Below are 27,834 nucleotides of genomic sequence, written 5' to 3' on the forward strand. Positions count from 1 at the left end.
AAAGACAAATTATATAAATTATATAATTTTATGTTTTCTGGGTTCTGCTCATAGTTCCAAAAGTAAACGGTAGGGGGCGGTAGCTCCATTACATTGCAGAGCTTGGGTGAAGTCAGCAGCTTTGGTCAGCTGACACCTGGGTTTAACCAGCAGGTTCTTAACAACCACATTGAACACAAGGTGGGTGATTTTTCCATCAGAATAAGCTTGATCTTATATTAAAATGTACAACAATGCGCTGTTTGCTGACTACTGTTGTATTACCTTGCTCTTCGCTTACGCTGCTAAACTAACTGGCAACGACAGCCGATGTATTGACGTTTGCTGAATATACTTAAAGCTAACTCGGTATCATGTACTGACTGCTGGTAAAAGGTGAACCTCTATACCTCAAGAGATATCTAGTTTCCACACGCACTTGCAAAGAATTGTCTCATTTATATCTGGACTGAGAAGTAGGTCATTGGTCAATAATGATGTATCAATATATCAGAAAGGACAAAACGGTGCTTTCCTGGTTGATTTGGAACTGTTATTCTGGAACTGAATGAAATCACTGTCATGCACATCAAATATATTAAATACTATTGATCAACTTTCTTCCCAGAAGGATGTTGCCTGACAAAGAAGGTCCAGGAGGTGGTGGCTGCCAGACTACCTGCCAGACCACCTCTGTTGGAGAAGACCCCTCTGTGAGTCTGTTCAGAGAATACCTTCGTCTGAGGACTGTCCATCCAGACCCTGATTATGGTAGGCCTGTGATTGTTACATAATCTGTCAAAGTCTATTTCTTATCACTCATTCATCTTTGTGAGTCAGTTTTGTTCCAATAGACCAAAACCAAATGGAGACGAGGTCTTATTTTCGACGCATAATACATTCATACAATATGGATTTCACGGTTACCATTATGTTGTGGTAACACTGTTTCCACAACCAATGTCAGTGGGATTATGACAACATACGTTTATTAAAGATTAATTTTTAAACATTGCTCTATATTTATTTATTTACAGACGCTGCCCTTAGGTTCCTGGACAGAATAGCGGAAGAGCTTGAACTACCGCTGAAAAAAATTGAGGTGTGTACTGTACTTGGCTTTATTATAAGTATGGTAATTGGTAAGTAAGCGTAGAGAGTGTAGAAAATAGCCACTTGAACCCTAGCCGCAATTTGCAACTCTAGATTGTTTTACAATGGGTTGAATCTAGAGTTGCAACAAGCTCCATCCACTTCCTATTCATCATTTTTGGTTTGTGATCTGCTTGTCTTAAACGACGTTAAACTCACCAACATTGCAGCTGTAGTCCAAGCTTGAATTATCCTCTTTCAATCTGCCGATCTTGTTTTTCATAAAAATCCACCGTAGAGATGTTATGAGATACTTTCTGTCAAGACATCCTCTGCAAGTGATTCTTTTTCTAAGTTTTGCAGTTTGGAAGCACTCGTTTTTGTTAACGGGTCGCGCTGCTGCCTCCTGCATTATGTGCAAATTCGAAACAGGTGGAATGCAGGGCCGTTCAGTGTCGTACGACGAGTGCTTCCAAACTCCAGCACTTAGAAAAATAATCACTTGCAGAGGATGTCTTGACAGAAAGTAGCTCATAACATCTCTACGGTGGATTTTTATGAAAAACAAGATCGGCAGATTGAAAGAGGATAATTCAAGCTTGGACTACAGCTGCAATGTTGGTGAGTTTAACGTCGTTTAAGACAAGCAGATCACAAACCAAAAATGATGAATAGGAAGTGGATGGAGCTTGTTGCAACTCTAGATTCATCCCATTATAAAAAAAATCTAGTGTTGCAAATTGCGGCTATTTGAACCCCAGCATCCCTATTTTGGGGGCAATCAGAACATTCACAGAAAATAGCAGATCTACAAGTGCGTGCGTGTGCGCGCACACACACACACAACACCACCAACACCACCACCACAACGTTTTATATACAGAGCCAAACCTGGTTAAATAAGTATTTCTTTACCAATTGAGATTGTAAACAAATGCCCCCGGCAGTAAGTTCTAACTGACCACATTCATCTCATTGAATGGGGAGTTTTAATTTAAAACTCTTGACATACAGTACATCGTCTAATTAGCATTTTTTATTTAGAAACATTGGCGGATTGTGTACAGTGTACACCATGGAGTGTTAAAAGTAGTTGCAATAAACACTGTTTTCACAGAAAAAAATATTTTTTTACCACTTGCCGATGCTTGTTCCAATGCACCGCTTCATGAAACAATGAGATTAACAACATTCAACACAAGGCTATGATTGGTAACTTTTCTCAATGATATACTGTACAGATAAAGCTACTGTCTCTGTTTCTAGTATCGCTTGTCTACTTGTCCCCTCTCCTTGCAGGTTTGCCCTCGCAGAGTTGTGTCCATCATGACATGGGAGGGGACAAATCCTAAACTGAAGTCCATTTTGTTGAATTCCCACACAGATGTGGTACCTGTCTATCAGGTACAGTGTACAGTGACTGTGTTGCGGCTATCAAAACACTATTATAACCAGTGTGTTGACCAAAACAAAGCTTTCCATAATCTCCTCTATAGGAACATTGGAAGTACGATGCTTTCACAGCTGTAAAAGATGCAGAAGGGAACATTTTTGCTCGGGGAACACAGGACATGAAGTCTGTTACCATTCAGTGAGTAGAAGGAACTTTGGAAACGTGGCTTATAACTACGCTTTGTATAATATCTCTTTACTTCATGTGGGGAAAATGGCGAACAATAGGTTTTTGTTCACAGCTTTACCAGGTTACCAACCTGATAAAGCTGTGTAGCCTACAAAACATATTTTTGGCTTTTTTCCACATGCAGGAAAAGAGTTACGCACACCAATGTCATTGTCTGTGGTGATTCCACTGTTTTCAAAGTTGCATTTATCCCGCGTGAATAGATGACTGTGAATAGAGTAGCCAATGGTTTGAAGTGATTTGCTTTCCATCATAGGTATATCCAGGCCATCCGAAGACTCAAAGCAGGGGGAAAGAAACCCATGCGCACCGTGCACTTGATGTTTGTCCCAGGTGGGAACATTGATTCTTATTATACCCCATTTACCAATTATCACTTTTTAAGAACACAATTTATTTTCTTCTCTATTTTACTAATATATAAATCTAAGTAGCGTACATGCTAATTGCTAATGTGCTGTTCACCAAATATACACTTACGAAAGGAAATTTCAATGTTTTAGATTTTGTAGTTTTATCATTTACTGCATAAACTTGCACTTTGCTATCGGTTGTTAATCATTCATTGTGATTCTCATTGTCTCAGATGAAGAAGTTGGAGGTCACAAGGGAATGGAAACATTTGTGAAGCACCCTGAGTTCCAGAAATTAAACATTGGCTTTGCACTTGATGAAGGTAAATAAATAACTTTAAACCCTATCCCTTTTCCAGAGTTAAGACACAGCCACTTAGCAATTTGTAGTGGATTTTCCTTGAACCTTGAACGTGTGTGTGCGTGCGCGCGCACGTCTGTCTGTGTCTCTCACTCACACAGGTCTGGCCAACCCTGGTGAGGCCTTCACCGTGTTCTATGGAGAGAGGAGCCCTTGGTGTGAGTATCAAATGCACCACCTGATTGCACCAAATTTGCTCCTCATTTGAGGGCACTATATTTTCCCCAATAGATGCCATTATGTATTATTATTAATATCTACTTTACTCTGTTTCAAACTCATGGTGATGTCAAAATTAAGTAAGATATTTTCCTCAGGGATCACAGTCCATTGTCCAGGTAGTCCCGGCCATGGATCAAGATTTGTGGAGAACACAGCTGCAGAGAAGCTGGTGAGTTTCAAAATGTATTCCAAATGTCTGTAAGAAAGAAAAGCAGGTGCGCTTCCTCTGGATGCCTTAGGCAGTGGGTGCTTAGCTATAAATATAACTTAAATCAAATCAATAACACGGAAATGGAAAAAGCTTTAGAAGAATTTTGACAGTGACCAGGTTTGTTTGACTGTTTATCTTCTTACAGCGTAGCATCATCAACTCTTTCCTGGACTTCAGAGAGAAGGAAAAACAAAGGTGAGATATGGGTAGATCCAGGTTTCTTAGAACATGTCACTTGTTGGGGCTGCAAAATTCAGCTTCTACCATTAAAAACAGTTATGCTATGATCTGCTGTTTCGTTTGGTAACTACAGTAGTATACTCATTATGTCCACAAACATGGATACAGGAACAGTGGGCTCACTTGAACTCTAGGCACCTCAATGCCACTGAATGTTGCAAGTTTGCAGAATTCATGAGAATGTGTGTTTTTAAAGGTTTTTGCAACCTGAGCTGTGTCTCAGCTGAGCAAGTGTAAAGCTATTTAGCCTCTTTTAGTATGTCTTAAGGAGATATATATCACATTAGTGCACCATATATTTCAGATCTAATAGCCAAATGGACCCATAAGAGACCATTTGGATCCTGAGGTGGCCAGTCTTATGAATACAATAAAATAAAAACATTCTGAAGTGCGCACTGTTCCGGTTACCGCAAAGAGTAACAAAAAAATATGTAATATACCGCAAGCAGTTCTCGGGCTATAGAATGTAGTGCTAACAATGAAACTCCACAGAGTTAGTTTAAATGTGTCATGGTATGGGGCTGTTTCTGGTTGGTCCCTGCAGGACAAGACCACTGCCACTGGGGGTTTTAATAAGCTTGGGCTAGGAATATTGGATTTGTGCAGTACTACTTAGGGATGCGCAGATCAGGTTTTTTGGGATCACGATTGTTTTTCTCATGATCGATCCCGATCTTGTGCGTAAGGGGACATTTTTAATATATCCTAAATTAATATATTATACGATATGGCAAAACCCACGCCACAACTGTTCCTGTGTGTGGCGTGGGGGGGGGGGGGGCTGTCACAAAGATGCAAAATGATATACTATATATCGGATTGACTTTTATACCACTTAAATGGTATAAGATGATTTCTCCAGATAGGGTAAATTGCCAATCACAGATAGGGTAAATTGCAGATCACCAAATATCCGATCGGTGGCCAATTGATCCGATAGCATCTCTACTAACTAATATTTACAATTTACAATTTAGGCATTTAGCAGACGCTCTTAATCCAGAGCGACTTACAATAATCAAGAACAAACCCTGCAAAACCTGCAATAACCTGCAAAATTAGTAATATTGGACCTCACCAAACGATTCAATTTTCACAGCAATAATGGAAAGCCTTGTCCTGTATTTACTGTATGAATTGTCTTTATATTAATCTTAAATGTTTTTTATTTATTTTTATTTATTGTTTTACTTTTTTTGAAAGATTTAGACAATTCTGAAAATGGGGCTAAAGTGGTTACACACATCCTGGTCATTCATTCTCGATTACCAAGCCTGTGAGTTGTTTTCTGTATGTTGGCTATTTGCCCTTTTCATGTAAGTCCATTCTTGGCATTTATGGTGTTGAGAAATGGCCCTGGAATAGTGTTTTTGGAAGAAAGGCAATGAATGTCTTTTATCAGTGTTTATGTCTTGAGTGGAGTGAAATTTTTTTTTAATAATTTAGAGATTCTACACTGATGCTGCTGCCATGTCAGCTTATTGTCATTTAATCTTATGTTCAAGGTTCTAAATTATCCATGTATAAGAATGGGACAAAATGTTGATCTTGCATTGTGATCTTGAGTCTTGACCTTTGACTGATTTGAAAAGTCACGTTTTCATTTTATTGCTATGTAATGACCCTGCTCTAAAATGTCTGAATTGCAGGTTAAATACAAGTGAGTGTTTCACCCTGGGTGATGTTACCACTGTGAACATGACCATGGTGAAAGGAGGGATTGCGTACAATGTCATCCCCGCTGAAATGGATGTCAGCTTTGACCTGAGAATACCTCCCACAGTCAACCTTCAGGTCTGCACATGTTTAATAATTATGTTACTTTCCAGGTCAAATATCAAAGCTACCTCTTAACAAAAACCTCTAAATCCCTGGCAGGACTTTGAAGAGCAGATCAAACAGTGGTGTAAGGAAGCAGGAGAAGGGATTACCTATGAGTTTGCACAGGTCAGTGAACTTCCACTCCGTATTTAATATAAAATATATACATAAAAAAACAAAAAGATCTCTTGATTTGAAGTTTCAGATGGTTCTAAAACAAATTCACTTCCTTTGTAGAAACACATGAACCAGAATGTGACCTCCACAGACCCTCATGACCCCTGGTGGAATGCCTTCTGCACTGCATGTATGGAAATGTGAGTGTGCAGCGTCCTATACAAAGTCCACTGGATTGAGTATTAAATTAATGTTTTAACCTTTTTGATTTATAAAGCAAATAGTCAGTCTCACTAACATCTGCTCTGCAGGAATATTAATTTGGAAAAGGAGATATTTCCTGCAGCCACAGATAGTCGATTCATCAGAGCGGTGAGTATAAGGAATGGATGCCAATTATAAACTATGGTAACAATTACACTGAAAGCCAAGTAACGTTACTTAATACTGGTTTACAGTATTATTGTGAAGACATGTTCAGATTGTTCTCTATTTCAACCTGACTGTTGTTCTTTGCTGATGCTTTCTTGAAAATAGGTTGGTATTCCTGCTATTGGCTTTTCTCCAATGAACCGCACACCCATCCTGCTGCACGATCACAATGAATACCTGAATGAGCAGGTGTTCATCAAGGGCATTGATGTGTATGAGAGACTCATTCCAGTTCTTGCCAGTGTTCCAGCCCTTCCAGATGAGGCTTAGATAAATCCTGTCTCTAATCTTTGCTTTGACAGATTTTAATGTAGTGATGAATTTGAATAAATTGCCTATACTACCAAAGAATGAGAACATACTGAATCTGCCTCTGATGCCAACTGAGCACTTCATTTTGCAATACTCAGGACACAGCTGCAGTAGCTCTGTTACTCAATACTGTAGTGGCTTTGTAACAATAAAATTATATCATTGTAGGTTGTGTGTGTTTAAGCGTGAGCAGTTCTAATGCAATATTACAAAATAAGCCTGTTAAAACCGATTTACAAATTGTTTGAATTTAGAATCTTTTGATTGGCACTACTGTAAATCAGTATACTTTTGAATTTGTATGTCTTCATGAGACAAGTTTTATTTAATAAAGCACATTTGAATAATTTCTTAATGCTTAGTGCTGTATTTTCCTGGAAGTGTGTATCACATTCCTGTTTTGGAATATTTTGTGGACAAGGCTTTCTATTATTGGTGTAGTGCATAGGTGCCACACTATTGGGGAATGCCTGGCCAATTCTTTATTTTATTCTTTTGACCGACGCTGGTCTAGCACCGTTTACATTTTGCTGTGCAATAGTTGTGTATTAGCTGCATACGTGCAGTAACTACAGTTGCTCTTAGTCTCTCGACTCGAACAAGGTGTCAGACAGACTATTACACAACAATGTGAGTCATGACACCCCCAGCCTCTAAACCAGCTTCTTAAAACTAACTTGATTTATACATTTTTGGAATATGGAATCTGACGTCCCAGCAGTGCTCCAGTGCTCTGCCGTACAGTAGCCCTCAAATGTGGACTTTCTCCAAGAATGGCCAATGTAAAATACTACCAGTAAGACGCCCGAGGGCACGCATCTGACTATTGGTGAGTGCTGGCACTTTGGAATGGGGGGTCATATCAACATATATGGAGTGTGTCTTGAGTGTACAGGGATTGATGAGGTCAGATCAACATAATTATGGAACAGGTCAGCTCCATATATGGAGATCTAAGGGTGGCAGCGGGGACAGTATCTAGAGAGTACAGGGTTTTATGAGGGCCCAGGTAGGGCCGGGCCTTAGTTTCCGCGCCTGTTGAGAACTCCAGTTTTCACCGGCTGCTAGCTGCAGTAAGAACTTTGGGACAGGCCCGACAGGTATCAGTCAAAAGGGAGACATCGAAGAGGATGGATGGGGAAGGATCAACATATTGAATGTCAGAACAGGTTCTGACATATATCCATATATGGAGATATAAGGGTTTGACAAGACAACCAGGCTGGCAAATACATCCCTGGGTATAGGTTTAAGAATCAACCAGAAGAAGACCAACATAATGTCAATCAACACCCAGAACAATAACCCAATTACAGTAGGTGACAAACCAATTCAGGCAGTCGACTCCTTCACCTACCTCGGCAGCATTAGATAAGCAGGGCGGAACAGAGAGCGACGTCACAGCTAGAGTAGGTAAAGCTAGAGCAGCCTTCATCATCCTGAAAAACACCTGGTCCTCTAAACAAATAGCCTTGACAACCAAAGTGCGGATCTTCAATTCCAACGTCAAATCCATACTTCTCTACGGTTCAGAGACGTGGAGGATGACTAAGAGGACATTGCAAAGGATCCAGACATTTATTCACAGCTGTCTGAAGCGCATTTTCAAGATCTGGTGGCCAAACAAAATCAGAAATGGAGAAAAGGGAGTCAGGAACCAGTGGAGAAACAGATCCTAAGGAGAAAGTGGGGATGGATTGGCCACACCCTGAGGAAACCGGCAGCTAGTACAACGAGTCAGGCACTGACTTGGAACTCCCAGGGGAAGCGGAAGCGAGGGCGGCCTAAGAACACCTGGAGGCGGGACACTGAGGCGGAGCTGAAGAGACAGGGAATCAGCTGGAGAGAGGCGGAAAGCTGGGGACAGCCCAAAACCGTGTTAGATGGAGAAGAGTCGTTGATGGCCTATGCTCCACTGGGAGAGACGGGCCTAAGTAAAGTAAGTAAGGGTTTGAGGTTTGAGGTCAAATGTAGAGTTGCTGGCCAATATTGATGACATCAGGGATCTCCATATGGGCTTAATTGCGACAGCAGGATGGATTTACTATGACATCAGGGATCTCCAGCCCTGATGTCACGTGATGTCACAGTACCTGGGCACCATATATGGGGGCTTTCCCATGTATGGGGATTTTGAGTGATGGACAAAAACGTACAATTTCATAGTAAATGGTCAGTTGCAATTCCCTGTATTGTTGCGACAATACAATACTAATGAGAAGAAATATGCAGTTCTGTGAAATTTCATGAACTGACCTTCCCACCCCCACTATATTTTCTTTTTCTTTGCACCCCATTTGCATTAATGCACTTTTAATTAGCTTTTAAATGTGTGTTGAGATTTCTGAGAACTATATAAATCTAGCCTTGCGGAGCCAGACTTATCTGCCTTATCTGCGAGGCTAATATAAATCACATTTATATAAGTTAACAGTATGTTACAATATTTTTTATAAATACTTCAGTAAAACAAGAACAGAGCACCAGCTTTGACTCTTTTGGCCATGGCCTCGACCTTGACCCTGAAATGAATGGCAGTTCAAGCATAAGCCAGCTTGCCCAAAAGCATTATGATAAGGTGTAATCCATAATGTATGAAGATATGGGTATTGGATAATGTACAGTACATTGAGACACATTGATGGAAGAGGGGGCAACACTCAGATTTGTGTGGCTGTTGGAGGGGGTAAAGGACAGTCTGATCTACAATTCCCTTTGGAGTTATGTTCTAATTAACCGTGTATGACTCCTGGGGGATTAAAAGGAAGACGGTCTGTAATTAGACTTCTCTCCCTGGGACACGACAGCAGTATTAGCACACAGGGCTGTCAGGGAGAGGACCAAAGCTGAAAGTACATCCTCGATCCCAAAGGAACAGCAATACTGTAGGTGCAGCTATCATTAGACCCAGTATCTGGCACTGTGTACACCAGTGGTTCTCATTACATTTTCATGTAAAGGACACCCAAATTGAAATGCATTTGGCCATGGACCCCCGTTTGTAACAGAAGATTTGTCAAATGTTTCAAAAACATTGTGATCTTGTAGATTGCCTATTTTCAAATATAAAAATCACATCCGTGTGAAGTGAGGGGCGCTCTTATCGTACATCATCATACATCATCTAATTCCGGCCAATCACAATTTGCGCCATCACCTTCATCTTCAATGTTTGTGTTTACGCAATGTTTGTGTTTACACAAGCACTCAAAACTGGCCATTCATTGTCAATGGCATTTAATGTTTGTGTTAGGACAAAGTTTGTGTCGGACCAAAGCATGTTCGGGAGCGACGGGTGATTTCCGCACGTCGGACCTTCGCTAGCGCCCCTCAAAAATATAGGACTTGTTTAAACTGTTCCTCATTTTGTTGGGAACCCCATGGAACCCCCTCAAGGACCGCCAGGAGTCCACTTTGAGAACCAGTGCTGTACACTATGATTTACACAAATGTGTTCCTATGGAGTACATCTTTGGAGCCAGGTGGTAGAGGCTACGACACTGAGAACAGAGGATACAAAATCTCCTCGGCTTTAATTAACCTCAACCTTATTACACTGCATCAGGAATGTTATATGTTATTATTCCTCTATCTAAGCGTGGCCCAATCAACTATATGCCCCAATGGAAGAAGGCAGAGTCAACAACTACTGTAAGTCATGGAATCTGTTATGTCATGATTGTCAATGACAAATATAAATATGGTAAAAATAGGGATGAATTGGCATAAATCAGAGTATGCCATGAGAATATATAATGCTTTTCTCATCTTGTCACATTGCAACACGTACGTTTGTAGATCTGCTATTTGAAATATTTTGGACTAATAGAAAACAAAATAAGTATGGGACATTCATCCATATATAGTGAGGATGATTTTACTTTTGTTACTTGAAGTATACTTTGATGCCAAAGTGCCAATAGAGTCTACTGAATAGACTACCATTGTACTTTCACTCAAGTCAAATTTTGATTACATGACTATTACTTGTAACAGATGTGGTGTATTCTGTATAGGTAATGGTATACACACAGTGTAATGATAATAGAGTATTTCTACATTGTGGTACTTTCTACTTTTACTTAATAAGTGGAAAATCTTAGCTCTTCCACCACTGGATAGAGGTAACCATGGTAACGACCAGAGATGATAGTCTCCAGCCAGGCACAGGAGGGAGGTAGATAACAGCTCTCCTCCCAAATTGGCCTCAGATATTCAAAAAACAACCAGCATCATTAGTAGGCCTATATAACAGAGTCATTTTCCCACGCCAGCTTCCATTTGCAAATGTTCACAGAAACACTTTTCCATATCTTTTCTTGATTTCAGCTATGTTGATAAGATATTAAATCAGCAGGAATCGCAGTGTTGTAATTGTAAATGCATTGATTTTATAATAAATCATGCAGGCAATAGGCCTTATAATATATGCTTTATTTCAAATCTGAAATTGGACTATAAATCAAGTGTGGGGTTGCCAAACTATTTCCCCCCATAAAATGGGGTTCTGTGTTCTGTCATAATAAAGTTTGATAATCCCTGCTGTAACCTGTAGCCTAGACTATACTAGGTTATAAAATGTCAGTCTACAGGTGAGTTAACACACACACACACACACACACACACACACACACACACACACACACACACACACACACACACACACACACACATACCTGTTCTAGATAGGCCTACTGTGCAGCGTGCATAGAGTTGAGGCTACTTACATTGTAGGCTACGCGGGTCGGACAGGGTGGGGGGAGGGGGCATAGTTACGATTAGCCTACTGTCTCAGGTGCCGCCTTGAGTTTTATATTTATCCGCCCCTGCACAAAACCACAAACTAAATAGAAACGTGCGCTTTATTTATTTGTTTATTAAAAAAAATAAGGCAAACGAAACGTGTCAGTTTAACGTGTCAGTTTAACGACGCGAGGCTGGTAGGCTACATAATACATATAGCTACTGTTGCCTAGAGAACGTGAGCGAGCCTTTATCCATCCAGCGCTGCTGATGAGAGAGCGGTATAGTGTGGGCGCGCGAGGCTGCAGTGTCTTGGCAGGCAGCTGCATTAGTGCATCTCCTCCGACGGTTCGTGATGGTTCCACCGCGAACACTGATCGCGTACATGTCGATATGAAGCCGCCATGGACTCGCTAAGAAACTGAAAACTACCCCAAAACACGGACAATTGTCTTCGAGGAGGACAGATCGTTCATTAACGCATTGAAACCCGTGACTAGAATTTTTTTAATGGAAAAATGGCGATAGGCACACAGTCTTGCAGCACCGTCTGCTTGGTATCTATCCAGATTATCTTGATGTTCAGTGCATCATGGCCTGGAGCAGAGGGACTCACGTTTCCACAGCAATATACGTAAGTGGATAGATATCCCTAATTGAATGCATGATGATGTGTGTTGCTAAAAGTGTCAACTGCAGTCAGGTTCACTTAATTGGGAGCCCTTGTATAAAAAAACTGTTTACTTAATACGACTGCGTTATATAATTTAATATATGTGTCTAATGCTTTAACACTATCAATGGACATATCAGTACAAATAATGTTCAGGCTCAGTGTGTTTGGTTATTTCAGCTGTTATGACAGCATATGTTAATTTGTTAACACCCCCCCCCCCCCCCCCCCCACACACACACACACACACATCAAATCAACAAACTGTATATGAAATTTAATAATTGTTGTAATAATATTGGGATAATGTTTTTGTGGGGTTTATTTATTTTTGCCTTTGTAGGCATATTGTTTCTCTGATGTAGAAGGTGTAAAATCTTATGGCATCTTCAATTTAGTCTAGGTATTTGTGAAAATAATATAGGTCCTATTGCAATCACTATTTGTAGTAAGCACTGCACAATGGTGTAGAAATGTAAAACCAAGTCTTTGACTTTGAGGAAACATCAGTGAAGTTATGGTGACATTATTGTACTTTGCAAGCAGGCCAGGGTTAAGTTTCCTTCACTGATCTCTCACATTTTTAAATGTGAGTAATGTTAGTTGTTGACAAACTGAACAGAGATTGCGTTAATCTTTCTCACTTCTTGGTGAAGGCGAGTGTTTTCATGGGCTTGTACCTTGTAGTATGTTCCGTGTAAAACAAGCTTTTTCAGCTTCCCTTTAATACCTGCTAAAATTTAAATTAACCTTAAAATACCTCACAAGCTCTCAAAATGAAGAAGAGAGAGGCATAGCATTGCGGGTTTCGGACAAGGCAGCATACGGTACATACAGTGACACTGTAGTCCGTAGTCTGACATCACATCATTTAACATATTATCTTTTTGTCATTTTTAATTATCATGTGCTCTGTTCCTAACCTCTAACCCTTCACTCTTAAGTACAGCTGGCTCTTGACTTGAGACTAGTACAATGATATGCCCCCACCTCCAGGCGCTGCAATCCGGCTGCACTGAGGAGGAGGTGGGGGCTTGCCAGATGGCACAGTGGGACACTCTCTAGGACAGGCCAATCACAGCTGGAAATACTAGGTTTATTTACCAATAGAGGAAGGTCTATATATCAGGGATGTGTGTGTGTGTGTTTGTGTGTGTGTGTGTGTGTGTGTGTGTGTGTGTAGAGGTGTTGTGATGAATTGGGTTATTGCATGCATAAGGCGGTATATAGCAGCTTTCTCTTCTCCATTTTTTATTTGTCTTTCTGCTGAGTGTTTCTAAACTGCCCTGGGTCTCTTCATGTAAGCTAAATGAAGCAGAATCGCTACACTGAAGAGCAGCATCTTACTCCAATTAAGAATTAATACTGCAGCAGTCAAGATTTATTCTCCATCTCCCTCCCTTACTATATACGCCCTCTTCCCTCCCTCTCCCTGCCTCTCTCTCTTAATCTCTCTCTCCTCCCCTCCCCTTTCCCACTGTTTGCTCCATTCACTCCATCTTCACTTCCTGCTGCTCTACCCTCTCACCCTCTCGCTCCCATCTCTGTAAGTGAATATGGGTCACAGCATGTAATGCCTCTCGCTCTCGTGTCGCAGGTGTGTGTTGGTATACAGGCAGGTAACACGTAAGTATGGAGCTGAACTGCTTCATCACTGTGCCTGCTGAGATATAGTTTTCTGATGTCCCACAGATAATACAGTATATGAAGTATGCCCCGTGCTCTATTCTCTAAAAACTGTGCTTCAGCTGCGCTGAGTCACGTGGCTGAAACGGCACTGTAGTTCTGTGGGCTCATGTCATGTAACAATTAACCCTGTTAAGCCCTGGGGTTGACACTAACGATTGCACGGTTGCCTGTGGCAAGTTGAATATCACTCAACAGACCTGCGTACCACCTGTTTGGAATTTGCACATAATGAGGCAGCAGGAGGTTGATTTACAAAAAACGAGTGCTTCCAAACTCTAATACTTAGAAAGAAATTCACCTGCAAGGAATGTCTTGACAGGAAGTAGCTCATAACAAGTCTACAGTGGATTTTTATGGGGGGAAAAACACTTAGAAAAAACAGATAGAAAGAGGATAATTCAAGCTTTTCGCAGCTGCAATGTTGGTGAGTTTGACGTTGTTTAATTCAATCAGATTGGACTTTTCTGTTTGGATGAATGGGCTGTCAATGGGAAAATGCATCTAGTTAGCACCATGCTGGCAAGATGGTCACGTTCTGCATAAGGCCAATAGCAGGGCTGTGAGGCAAGTCTCACTACATTTCTCATCTTGGATATTTTTGTGGTAGATCCTGCTTTTCTGTCCAAATAATTTCAAGGAATTATGAGGAGAAATAAAAAACGCGGTATGTGCATTGCTTTGTGTAAGTGTACTACTGTATGTTGACAAAACACTTGCTGTAGCATAAAAGCTCTTCCGAGTGTGATTTTAATGTAAATCTGATAGATTTAGCTCGGTTACAGTACAGTTCTATCTACAGTTACACAGATATTTGGTAGAATATATGATTAGGGCTCTGGTATGGTTGCTGCTGCCACCCCACCTCTACAAAAACACTGCACAACCTTTTATAGAGTGCTCCGTGGTTGTTGTTTTTCTAATGCTGCTACTTTGAGGACTTTTAGTAGAAAATATTGCAACGTTCTCCACATAATACGATATATCTTTTATAACACCATTCAGTCAAAGTTGAGTTGGGACATAGAATTAAACGGCAGATGTTGTCATAGATACTAATACTAATCCCACACAGTGTTGTGTTTTGCTGCACCTCATCTTCGTCTCAGTTCTTTCCATTGGGGCCTGAAAGTGTTTTTCTCCACCGAAAATAGACACAAAAGAGAATGTAGACAATTGGGCACATGGCAGTATGTAATTCGGAAGTGAAAATGCATCTTGCTATTTGCCTATTAGCTTTTATTTTTCTGTCCCCTGTTTATTTGTTGTCACCGCTGCAGTAAAGATTATTTATTTTCATGTATACAGCCAGGACTTAGGGCCCCCCCCCCCCATCAAACAAAATGTTTGGTCAAACCATATGGGCTTCCATTGGAAATGCATTAAACACAGACACAAGACAAACGCAAGACAGGTGTCTTGAATTTGTGAATGCAGCCCAGTAAGGGCATATGTCGACTCCACCCGCTCACCTCCGCCCCACCCCCTCCTGGTGCTGCGGCCATCTTGGAAACTAAACACAATATAAACAATGGGAGAAGGGTGGTAACATTAAAAAAAAAGTTAATCAGGCTCTATTCACAAAGAAAAGCAGTCTATTTACCAACTCATTAAAAAACTGACGCATTAAACACGGTATCAATTTAACAGCGTTTACAGGTCCATTTTACACTTTCAGAGTTAAATTGACATGCCACAGCACCAAGACATAAGAGAAGATTTTTACGGCTCTAGCAGTGATTCTCAACCCGTTTAATTTCTAGGACCCCCAGTTTGACATGCATTAGTCTACGGACCCCCATTTAATGGCATTACTATCTCTGGGACCCTCAATTTATATTGTAAAATCAATGTTAATTTAACTGAGAGTGCAGGTCCGTTTGGTTCCATTTGTACACTCAGAGTTACAAACCCATAAGGGTCCAAACTATCATTTAGCTGGGGACCCCCTGGAACTCCCTCAAGGACCCCTGGGGGTCCCCGGACCCCACATTGGGAACCACTGCAATAAAGCATACTGGAGCTTCGGCGTGTGAGATTCAGGGGGTACTGTTCAAATCCATAGCAGAATAACCTTCAGATTGAAATCATGTTATTTTGACACTGACACTGTGTTTCTATAAATGTCAGACGCAAGCTGCTGTTATGTTGTTTGTTTCTTCTCACAACAGGTCTGAAGCGTTTTATGTTAACAAAGAATCTCGAGATAAGATCCATTGGACTCTGATCCACTGATTCTCATAGTGAGGTCCGAGGACTCCCAGGGGTCCTTGAGGGGTTCCAGTGAGTCTCCAGCCAAATGACTATAGTCACTCTGAGAGTGTACAAGTGGAACCAAATGGACCCATAACACCTCATCTGCACAGGCAAAGCGGCGATATCGTGCGAAAAACTGTCCTGTTATCTAACGTCGGCCATTGCGTTGTGACGTAGCCTGAAACATTCAAATGAACTATAGGGATATAGTCACAGACAATCCACTGCCACTAAATATTCCCGTTGGTAACCAATGGTGTGTCGCGTATTGCTCAAATAGAGTGTCTGTGGGTGAATATACGAGGGGTGGACGACGTTGCTGCACGGTGCGTTGTCGCTCACAGTACGTCAGGACATAAGATGAAATAATAATTTCATCGTTCGCTCACTCAGAGTATGGGGGGTCCGTGGCCCTAAGGCATATATTAAACCGGGTGTCCTTGAAAAGAAAACTTTGAGTATCACTGCTCTATACCTCCAGTTTCAAGGAGATTACATCACACATCACATGAAAGGATAAACCAGATGGGGACATGGGGTCATTACAGTACACACAATACATACAGTACATACACACACACACACACACACGGACAAACGCTTTCATTGCGCTTTCAAACGCAATGAAATGAAAATATGTTGTTCCAGGGACCCCCCCAGAAGCAAAGCTTTTTCAAGAATTGCATATCTACAAGCTTAGGGTTAGGGTTAGCTCATGAGCTTGTAGATCTGCACATTTTTCAATAGCTAAAGTATAACATAATCATCATCATCATCATCATCATCATCATCATCATCATCATCATACTATAATTCTAACAAGTGTCCATGTGTGTGTGTGTGTGTGTGTGTGTGTCTGTCAGAAACAGTGCCGTAACTCCTTACTGCCTGCACCAATCACCTTCACACAGGCATTGACCATATGCATATGGAGGGCGTAACGAAGCCCTTTTTTCGATTTGACACATTAATGATTATTAATTAATTTATTAGTCAATTACAAACGCACCCGGGTGCAGTACCCTTCACGGCCACAAGGGGGGGGGGGGCAAATATCTCACAACGGGTAAGGACTAGTGCTTAAAACAAAAGGGATTCCCGTCCTGAATGCTTTAACATAGAGCGAAAACAGAAGAGACACAAGTATAGAGCCCAGGGGGACTCCGCTCAACAAAACATTAGGGGTTTTTAAGTGGTTAGCAAGCATAGTGCTGATAGCCAGATGTCACTCTCCTTGGCATATTTAGTGTCATGAGCACCACAACAGCAACAATACAATTCAACTAGCGAGTATGTTTCTCTTCATTTGTTATGGTGTCAGTGACAGTATTGATTGTGTGACAATGCCTCTAGTCACAAAGATTGAATGTCAGGTTTTGCTTATGGTGCCTGTTAAGTATTCCAAGCAATGTTGGCAGCTGGTTTGTAGCCCAATATAACACAAATTATTTTTGAAAAAATATACATATTTAAAATATTTTCCTCAGAACGAAAATACATCGCTTGGATGCACCTGGGACGTATCCTCAATGATTTATCCCAAGGTCATCAGGGTTTCGGGTCTCGCGAACATCATACCCCTCACTCGGGTGACCCAGCCGGGGTGATCAAGTCCCGACTTACGTCCCAGTAGCTACCCTCAAACAGACCCACTAGGGAAAGACCAGGGCCACACAATCCGTTGTATCCACTCCGGGAACTACTCTGCCGGGACTGGGAGGTACAATTCTGGCATTTGGAGGGGCTAGGCTCTGTGGGTTGACTCCTGTCCGGGCCCCTCCTACGTCTCACCAGGTCCACTCCTGCTCTCACCAGGAGTACCGCCAGGACCTGTGCGTTGCACCAGACTCCCAGCACCAGACACTTCATTCAGGAGTGGTGGTTGCTTGAGCCGCAATGGTTCTGCAGGCTCCACCTGGGCAACGGTGGTACTGCAGGCTCCGATTGCGGCTCGAATGGCCCTCCTAAAGGCCTCATGCAGGCTGGGGTGCCAACCCATACTGCTCCCGGGGTGCCGTCTACATTCCGGCTGTCACCCGTCTATCCGGTGGTCACCAGACTATACCTGGTTGTCACATAGTCTATTCCTATGAGTCACTATAAATAGAATACCTGAGAACGAAAATACATCGGGGGATACACCAAGGGGGATACGTCACAGGATACATCATAATCTTCACACAGTCAATTCCTGAACCTTTATTCACTCTTACAGGTCCTGACAAGTCATTATTGGTCAATGTTTACACTCTTAGTGTATTTAAGATACGGTATATCTTACATACATATCTAACATTATTCAGTTATAGTTATCAGTTGTTTTCTTTTTATGTCTGTTACTGTGGTGTCTTAACTGAGGTGTATTTAGTTATTGTCATGCAATGACCCGAGAAAAATCCCATTCAGGACGGGAACTCCTTTTGGTGTTTTACCCCTTCTGGACGTTCTTTTGGAGTTCTTGTTGCTATGTACAGTATATTATCAGCATAAGATTTTTGTAATTTTTGAATTAATATACTTTTTTAAATAGAAAACTTAGTTCAGTATTTAGAAGGCATATTTAGAATTGGCCTTAGTCCTAAAATGGGTTAATTAAACCTAATTTAATCTCAAATAGCCTACATTTTTCTTTCGCTGATGCAGTTGGTTAACAGATAGAATCAACCCAGCTTGGTGCTTACAGTAATGTTCCATTATTGTTTACATTCAATTTGGTGTCATGATAAGGAGGTGCATATGTGCTCATTAAAGCATCATTGCTCTTGGCTCGCTGAAACAACTGACAACACACTACAGGCTCATTTATTGTGAACACTAACGAGGTGCATTAACTCTACATTGTGGTTTTCAGTGTTGTTTAGATTCTACTCACTGGCACTATATATCTCTCAGGTCTGGTGTTTGTCCTCTCGTTTTCAAATAGATTTTTTATACGATGGGAAAACTCGGGGATTAATTCCCTTCTCGCGTACCAGTGGCACATGTACTGGTGGTTGGGAACCTCTGGTTTAGAAGTAGCATTATTAGGAGGAGGGAAGAAAGGAGGAGACCAAATACATGGGGGGACACCATGCAGTCAATGAAGTATACAGTGGTTATATCCACCCTTTTTTGTTGCAACCATAGACTGTAAAATGTGGACAAAGCGTTCTCCGGGTCTGATATGGACGTAAGATGAAGCCTGTCAGTCCTTGAATTGTAAATCGCCATTTTTCTAGATCAGTTTGGGCCCAGCTGGCCATTGGCTGGCCCAGACAACGAGGCGGAACTTCCCCCCTTCTTCTTCGTTGGTTTTTATTTTGACTCGAGCGGGGGGTGGATCCCGATCATAGACTGTAAAGGTAGCCACGCCCCTCAGAACATACTCGACTTTAATAAATCTGACCATAATTTTCCAAAGAGAATATTATGACATGAGAAATTAGACTTTAAACTAGTGACTGGAAGCAGAAAGTATTCATAACCATGTTTATTAAGGTAATACAGTTTAGGTGAAGTTGAGCCCAAATACATGGACCTCTATGGAGCTATGGGGTTTTTTGGGCCCAATGACAGCGCCACAACAGGCCATTATATGAACTTTCAGGAAGTCAGGATTTCCTACTGGCTTGTTCAGACACTATTGGCTTCACTGCCCCTCTGGTTGCAGCACTAGTCTGTTCCTGACTGTTGTCTGAGTATGCTTCTCTAATGTGTATCTACAGGATAATGCACTGGGCTAGGCGTATTGAGCAGGAGATTGACAGAGTCTTTCAACACATCAGTGGAGCTCAGCAGCTGAAGGGGGTGAGTCTGTTGCTCTCTGTTTATGCCTATTATTACAGTATTATGTCATGTTTATCATTGTGCTGCTTCAACAAGTCACACTAAAACAGACTATAAACAGAAAGGTTAGTGAGGAAATCAAATTAACTGCAGTCTGTCTCATGTGAAGCTTCTCTTTTTGTTCCATGCCATGGTTTTGTTTATTCATCTGATGTTCTCAACCCCGGGGCTTCTATATTAACCAACTCAAACCACTTGAATGGTCTTCATACAGATGAAAAATTGATTTATATTAATGATATTCAGAGTGGAGCTGGTAACAAAAGTTGTTTATTTCATAAATAATGTTCTCTGTGATGCAGCAGTAATGTAACATTTCAAAATAAATGTACACACACGGCACACACATGCTGATATCCAAACTTGAAATGAGCTGCAGGGGGCATCTTTGTGTTGAGTGGGGGTTAGATGTGTGTGGGCGTGGTGTGCCTGGTGGTCTCGGCACGTGCCCACTCTGTGTGGCAAAGCCGAGCAGATGGCCTGGCAGCCTGCAGTAAACCAAAGATATGAGATTTGCTTTTTCATACCAATAATCCCTGCCTGCCTGCACTGTCAAATCCTTTGTGTTCATTTAACTCTCTCTGATGATTGTATAAGTGTAACAACCAAAGTGTCAATTTGTACGCTCTCTGGAGTTAGATTAACACGTCATACAAATTGGGACAAATTAGCCATTGGGTCCTTGGCTCTCAGTACCGCACGGTACTATGTTTGACGCCCTGAAAAGGGCTTCTGGGACACTTCATTGGCCATTGATTTAGTTAAATTTAGGTCAAAAAGATGATAAAAACACAGAAAAACACAAATATGTTGTGCACACGCATGCTATAGGGTCAATGCAAAATGATTGGCCCAGGGGCCCTCGTGGGGGTTAATCCGTCCCTGTACAACAGGGATTACATTCCCTGTGTCTGGAATGGGCTTGATCTGGCGGAGAGATGCTGCTGTGGTCCTGCTCAGCCTACACAATAATAGCTGTCTTCATTGAAGTCGGATATTGTAAAAATTGAACTATAAGGGGCCACCATGGGTCAAATAAAATTACACACTTTGTTTAGTTGTTGTGTGTACAATGGATGGAGAATAAATCTAATTTATACCAATGAACCAGTATTAACACATTGTGATTAGTCTGGAGAGTCTCGTTTCAGTCATACAGTTATTACTGTATGCATATTTACACTTATTTATCTATTAATTAGTGGATTGTTTGTCTATAAGGCCCAGGGAGTGTATAAATGTAGCTGAATGGTTACATTTGTACACTTTCTGAGTTACAAATCAATACATTTACACTGAGGATTTTACAGTGTGTAGCTGTTTTGGGATGGTGTGTTTGTGGTCTGTTTGCAGTAGCACCTCATTCTCTGTGCTAAATCAAAGTTATGCCTTTGAAAGCTTGTGAAACTGTCTAAATGAACTACAATGTACTTTAGTTCTTCACATGCAGCTTCTAGGGCTGGGGCTGCACAAGAGAATATAGAAAGCAATACTGTACAATATAGCCTACTGCTGATGCTATTGCTCTTATTTCACTCATAATATTCTTAATCTAACAATTTATAGATATACAATGAAAAAAGACGACAGTTCAGTGTGGTGAGGAATCAACCCCGCGAAATTGTGGAGAAGGTGGCCTCTGATATAGAGAAACTTCTAGCTAAGAAGCGCAAAGCCCTCGATGTAAGTTTTCCTCTTCTAATTTAGTTTTGTTCCTTTTTCCATAAAACATCCATTAACAATGTCACTTCTGCCTTGATTTATACCTTCCATGAGTAATAATATTCCTCAGAATTACTTCATGATAAAGCTTAAAGTTACACAATATTGGCTGTATCCATTATATGTTTAAATTATAACGTAGGCCTACAAACAAATATATTAGAATTATTTTTTATATTAGAATTTGAATATTAGAAGGTTTTAACAGGGACATTTCAGTAAATTAATTTGGTATCTATCTATGATGCTATCTATGATTAGCGATGAGATGTTTAATTTCTCTTTTCTTGTAGAGGTTAGCCAGTGAGGCGGAGCGTCTACAGCGAGAACATCTATGGCAGGATGGAATCAAGGTCAATTGTAAAACATATAATAACATTAGCATGCTGGGAGTGAAAGGCGAGTAGGCTGTCCATTTGTTGGATATAGGATGAATGAACATGCATACAGCACAATATGGTGTTTACTCTGGAATATTAAACACACTGCATGCAGTCATATATGAACCCAGATGCATTTCATCAAGTGTGTAAATGAATGCCTGTGATTCCACACCTTTTGAGCTTTTAGACCTGTTTTAACACAGGGGATTGTACTGTGTGTGTAGTGACAGACATATGCCAGGCTGCAGCTGGACTGGCTGAAAAACACTCAGCGGTGTTTGAGTCCTACACACATTGGCATTCCGCTTTTCCACTTGGTCTGGCTCATTAGTCTAGTGAAGCAGCACTGTGGTATCAGCCTACACGCACGCACGCACGCACGCACGCACGCACGCACGCACGCACACACACACACACACACACACACACACACACACACACACTTTTGTTTGCATCAAAGGCAAGCTGATGAGGCAAATTTAATAGCACCTTAAACTACTGCATGTTCACACACAGCTCACACATCCGTCATTTTGTCCTTTTCATTATGTACTGTACACTGAGAGCTCAGCCTCTCAGAGGACACATTCTCTGATGACACTGCATTGCTGTCTCTTCTTTGAGGTTCAGGATCAGACCACATGAATACTCACACTGGCTATTTTCCTGGGGTTACCTCTTGGACTTTCAATGTGTCTAACTCTAAACCAAGGAACTTATGCATTTAGACGTCACGTAACAGATTCAGCCAAATAGTGCATTATACACAATGAAAGTGTGGAAATTGTCTTATTATACAAATACTTGGGTAATATCTTTGTTGTTGACCATGTTAAATTCAATGTGAATACTGATGCTATTGTGAAGCAGGGGCAACAGAGAATTCACCTTCTACGGAAACTTAATTTTTTTGTTTTTGTTTGCTTATGTCTTCCGAACGTTTCTTTAATCTGCTGCTTTCACATCCAGCCAGTAGAAATCGATTCATCCCCTCGACAATATAGTTCTAAATTATCTGTATGTTAATTCTTTCTTTCTTTTTTCTAACCTAATTTTTACCTTACTGTTGGGAATGCTTAAGATAATTGTAATCAAATTTAGCTCCTTGGAATATTTGTTTTTATGGTTAACATAGGGGTGAGGATCTCATTGTATGTTACTGTGTTCCTTTGTGTACAAGCTGCTCAAAACCAATTGCCTTTAGTGGAATCCATAAAGTTTAAGTTGAGCCACTGCTGTCCGACTTTGAAGCGTGTCTGAACGATGATGGGCTCACATAGTCAAAGTCATTGAGTTCCACCCATAGCGGTGTTTGCTGAAGAATGTTTTATCCACTCTAATAAGCCCTATTTTATACTTTGTTACACAACGGTATCATGTGGTGAAAATAGCCCATCTACAAGCTCACAACATGTCACATCTGTGTGTAGATCTGCTATTGTTGAAGTCATTTGGGGACCTTTTTTTTTTTTTTTAAGATATTTTTTTTGCGGCTTACGCCTTTTATTGATTTTTGAAGGGACAGACAGTAGGCTGACAGGAAACGGGAGAGAGATGGGGGGATGACATGCAGTAAAGGCCGTGTCGGGTCCGGGAGTCGAACCCACGGCACACTGCGACTGGATTACCAGTCCGGTGCCCAGACCGTTACGCTACGGCCTGGGCCTTGGGGACCTTATTGACTGATTTCCTTATTAATGATACTCATGCCATGTATTGATACACATGTATTTATTTACGTATTTATTATTATTATTTATTTACCTTTTCTCCTTTTTCAGGAGTTGGATATGGCATATTATGATTCAAAAGCAGAGCTGGATTATGTGAGTAGGGCACAAATGTGTATTCTTCAAGTTATGTCAATGAATTAATGTTGAAGTTAACATAGGTTTGAGAGCCTTGACAAGTGCTGTTTTAATTGTGTAATGTGTTAATTGTCGTAATAATGTTGTGACTAAACAAACAACGGATGTCTTCACATCTATGCATATGCTCATAGTATTCCATGGATGGAGACGGAGATATGGAAAATCCTTCCCATATGAAGCTGGAGTTTGTGTATGATGCCAACTTCAAAAACGTTGTCAACTACTCTCACACAGCGGTTCAGATCCCCACTGACATCTATAAAGGAGGTACTGGAAGGGTCATAGGTGTTTGGGGGGTTGAATATGTTCAAATCTCTGCTCCCCCGCCTCCCATACCTTATGACGCTACTGAGTTTTATCCCATTTAGCTTTGTATTGTATTTGTATAACTATGTGTATTATTGATGCTTTGAATACAATGGACAACAATGCTATGTTATCGTTATTTAGCATAACCTTTCACTGTACTACCTGTATTGTCAACAATCTTGTTAATAAAGTATCCAATCAATTAATTGAACTTACCATTCCTCCCATCAGCTCCAATCATTCTGAATGAGTTGAACTGGACTCAGGCACTTGAGAAGGTGTTTATGGAGAACAGCCGGGAGGATCCATCTCTTCTATGGCAAGCCTTTGGGAGTGCTACAGGAGTTACACGCTACTACCCAGGTAGAGCACTAAAATAGACATATCTTTAGTATTCACCTGCAAATTATGTGAAAATGGGTACAATCTTACCGAATTGATAACTAAATGAACATACTATAAAGAAACGTATGTTATTTCGACAGCCACACCTTGGAGAGCCCCTGATAAAATCGACCTCTATGATGTTAGGAGAAGACCCTGGTACAGTAATCTAATGCTTATTCCATTTTTATCTGGTACTGTGTAATTATTGTACAGTGGTTAATATTATAATTATTTACCGGTAATATCAATCATTTATCTGGGGACTCCCCAGACTCCACCTTGAAAACCACTGATGTAGGATTGTTATTATTGAATTGATCATTTTCTGTGTTACAGGTATATTCAGGGTGCTTCATCCCCCAAAGACATGGTTATTCTTGTGGATGTGTAAGTGATACATGTTTGTTCAAGTATTGGCTGTGAACTGATTTCGGAGTAGTGACTTGTGTATATACAATTTGTACATCAGCAAAGGGACATATATGAAATCCAGCTACACTTGATATTTCTCATTTTGTATGAACCAATAATATACAATTCTAACACAAGTGTTAATAAAGATAATGATAAACTTATTGCAGTATTCATTATCTAAAGAAACCTACAGAGCAACTTAATTCTACTTAATTCTAGATAACAAGGAGGCCAGACCACCTCAGCATCATATGTTGCTGCGTACTGGGTTCATACAGTACTTTCACTGTAATATCACATTGACTTTGTATGCATGATTCATCTGAGTGTGTTATTGATGCTGAAATGTGATGCCCCTCAGGAGTGGCAGCGTTAGTGGGCTTACTCTGAAGCTGATCAAGGCATCAGTGATGGAGATGCTGGATACATTGTCTGATGATGACTATGTCAATGTGGCTAGGGTCAGTATCTACTCCATTTATTAATTATTTTATCGGTACCATTCAAATCATTCATTCTTGTCTTGTATGTTTTGTTGTTGTTCTTGTATGCTTGCTTTTATAACTGCAGTCCGCCTTTGTGTTGTCTTCTGTTTCAGTTTAATGAGAAGGCAGAAGCTGTTGTTCCTTGCTTCAGGCACCTGGTCCAGGCCAATGTGCGCAACAAAAAGATCTTCAAAGATGCAGTGCAGCAAATGCAAGCTAAAGGCACCACTGACTATAAGTCTGGCTTCCACTTTGCCTTCCACCAGCTGTTAAACGTAAAGGAGACATTGATTTACACCCACTGTCAATTATGTCAATAGCAAGGCTGCTGTTCACACAGTTTATTTACTGAGCAATTACCAACTCAATTACATCATAACAAGCGCTCTCCAGTTATACGATGTTGAATCTTGTTTCTGTAACGAAGTTTTTGTTTGTTTGTTTGTTTTTAGAAAACAAATGTCCCACGGGCTAACTGCAATAAAATAATCATGCTGTTTACTGATGGAGGGGAAGACAGAGCGCAGGATATATTTGTGCAATACAACTGGCCCAACAAAACGGTAGGCTATCATTCCTGCATCCACAGTGCCAGTCTTCCATGTATTTTTATGGTAAAGCACTGCACGCTTCAGCGAATTTTAGAAAGAAGCCATTTGATCCACCTCATTGCATGTGACAATCCGATAATTTACAACCCAACATGGAATCATTACTACAACCACGAGAAGTCCTTGTTTACTTAAGCAATATTACGAGAGGGTGTGGTTTAACGTGATTATTGCCACGACAGTGATGCGGTCAGGAACGAGACGTAGTCGAGTTCCGCATCACTGAAGTGGATTATGCACTATGGACATCCATTCCAAAGCACTCTTCTGCACAAATGTCTTTCTCTATGGACACAGCCCATAATAGCCACCTATGTTGAAGTCTATACGACAACGATTTATTTATTTATCTATTTATCTATTTATCTATTTATCTATTTATCTATTTATCTATTTATCTATTTATCTATTTATCTATTTATCTATTTATTTGTTTGTTAAAATACAAGCAATGATCGATTATTTGAACATTTTCTCCTTCAGGTCAGAGTATTTACCTTTTCTGTAGGTCAACACAACTATGATGTCACCCCTTTGCAGTGGATAGCATGCACCAATAAAGGTAAACTGAAATATGTTTTGTTCTACATTATTTTAGAATTGCTCTATCTCTATCTACAGTCTCTATTAAACGGGCTCATCACTGAAGATAATTTAATATGATGTAATAATATTACATTATATTATAATATCTAGGGCCTACAAATACCGGTAAGTATGATTATTAATAAACAAAAACCTTGGTCTCTCATAATTTAGGTAGTGTGGAACTTCTTTAGTGTGTACTAAACTGTCGCGCCACAGTGTATCTAGGTGGTGCGCTTCTTGCCTTTCCTAGCTTTGCCCTGGGTTGGCTCCCACCGTGTCAGTTTGCTTGCTAGTTGCCACTCACCCTGGGCAAGACCTAAGAAGGTGAAAAGACTATCAGCGGAAGTTGCAGGATTTTAGCGGAAGTGAAATCGTTGATGCTTTACAAATCAGTTTACATTCTCCGCGAATGAAACAAGTGTTGTGATTGGTCGGGAAAATATCGTATCCGGGGGAAATACATTTGATGGCTGTTCCGGAGGATACAACCGCCGATAGCTTCTCTGCCTTAGGTTGTGACCAGGCTTTTCTTTTCGCAGATAAGTAAGCCTGGGACCGAGGCTAGTTGCCACTAGTTCTGGGTGCCAGTGCCCTGCCCTCTCTCTCTGACTTTGTCTGTGACCCGTGTTAGGTCCCCGTAGGACCACATTTCTGATGTGGTCCGTCCATGTGACACCTAGGGCTCGATTTTCGTCCCTGCTGTTACCCGCGATACAGCCTGCAAGTCAGCCGCTGCCTGAATATTACGAGTATAGGAGCTTGCTCTGTCCCTAAATGGTATTTTGGTCCAGCATCACCCGCTATCTATTATGCCGACACCGGTATTTGCGCCTAGAGGTGTGGTAATAGGCGTGTTGGCACACTTCCCCCAATTGCTATTTTGGTCACACACATTTGGGAAGGCGCATAGTGGAGTTTAAAAGCACCCGTAAGCCGTACGCCAAATTAGTTTGGTATAGAGCGGTGCGCACCGCTCGCCTGCAATGGAGATGTCCACGGAGTCAGGTTGCTTATTCTCATATGCATTTCTTTGTAATTTTACTATAATCAGCAGAAGTGAGTGCTTGCCATGCACTTCCTTGTGTCCATTGTGTTT

General features: G+C 40.9%; 2 protein-coding genes across 3 annotated transcripts in view; both read left to right on the forward strand.

The window, feature by feature from the left end:
• The first annotated feature begins 134 nt into the window (after window positions 1–134).
• Window positions 135–7,133, forward strand: acy1 (aminoacylase 1). 2 transcript variants are annotated; one of them, XM_083770916.1, is made up of 15 exons: window positions 135–180; window positions 611–750; window positions 1,017–1,081; window positions 2,371–2,475; window positions 2,568–2,662; window positions 2,970–3,046; window positions 3,300–3,389; window positions 3,529–3,585; window positions 3,745–3,818; window positions 4,006–4,055; window positions 5,753–5,897; window positions 5,982–6,050; window positions 6,162–6,241; window positions 6,353–6,413; window positions 6,579–7,133. In XM_083770916.1, exons 2-15 carry the CDS (start codon window positions 612–614, stop codon window positions 6,741–6,743), a joined length of 1,272 nt encoding a protein of 423 aa, XP_083627042.1. In that variant the 5' UTR covers window positions 135–180; window position 611; the 3' UTR covers window positions 6,744–7,133. The 2 variants fall into 2 exon arrangements, with proteins under 2 accessions (XP_083627042.1, XP_083627041.1); XM_083770915.1 differs by having other exon boundaries at window positions 138–180; window positions 608–750.
• A 4,913-nt stretch (window positions 7,134–12,046) lies between these two features.
• Window positions 12,047–27,834, forward strand: part of cacna2d2b (calcium channel, voltage-dependent, alpha 2/delta subunit 2b) — a gene marked incomplete at both ends in the record, with an annotated part of 30,774 nt that continues 14,986 nt past the window's right edge. Inside the window, 13 exons of the mRNA XM_083771340.1 lie at window positions 12,047–12,162; window positions 19,848–19,929; window positions 21,535–21,651; window positions 21,984–22,043; window positions 23,855–23,899; window positions 24,076–24,211; window positions 24,485–24,616; window positions 24,739–24,796; window positions 24,977–25,027; window positions 25,416–25,515; window positions 25,653–25,814; window positions 25,992–26,102; window positions 26,634–26,712. Of these exons, the coding sequence (XP_083627466.1) occupies window positions 12,047–12,162; window positions 19,848–19,929; window positions 21,535–21,651; window positions 21,984–22,043; window positions 23,855–23,899; window positions 24,076–24,211; window positions 24,485–24,616; window positions 24,739–24,796; window positions 24,977–25,027; window positions 25,416–25,515; window positions 25,653–25,814; window positions 25,992–26,102; window positions 26,634–26,712 (1,249 nt within the window). The remainder of the gene's footprint in view (window positions 12,163–19,847; window positions 19,930–21,534; window positions 21,652–21,983; window positions 22,044–23,854; window positions 23,900–24,075; window positions 24,212–24,484; window positions 24,617–24,738; window positions 24,797–24,976; window positions 25,028–25,415; window positions 25,516–25,652; window positions 25,815–25,991; window positions 26,103–26,633; window positions 26,713–27,834) is intronic.

This window comes from Protomyctophum parallelum (genome assembly GCF_964188405.1).
Source record: "Protomyctophum parallelum genome assembly, chromosome: 8".
NCBI classification, from domain to species: domain Eukaryota; kingdom Metazoa; phylum Chordata; class Actinopteri; order Myctophiformes; family Myctophidae; genus Protomyctophum; species Protomyctophum parallelum.

Coding starts and splice junctions, on each gene's coding strand:
- acy1 (XM_083770916.1), top strand. CDS start 612: ATGTTGCCTGACAAAGAAGGTCCAGGAGGTGGTGGCTGCCAGACTACC. Junction 2,663..2,969: donor ATGAAGTCTGTTACCATTCA/GTGAGTAGAAGG, acceptor TTTCCATCATAG/GTATATCCAGGCCATCCGAA. Junction 3,390..3,528: donor TGGCTTTGCACTTGATGAAG/GTAAATAAATAA, acceptor TCACTCACACAG/GTCTGGCCAACCCTGGTGAG.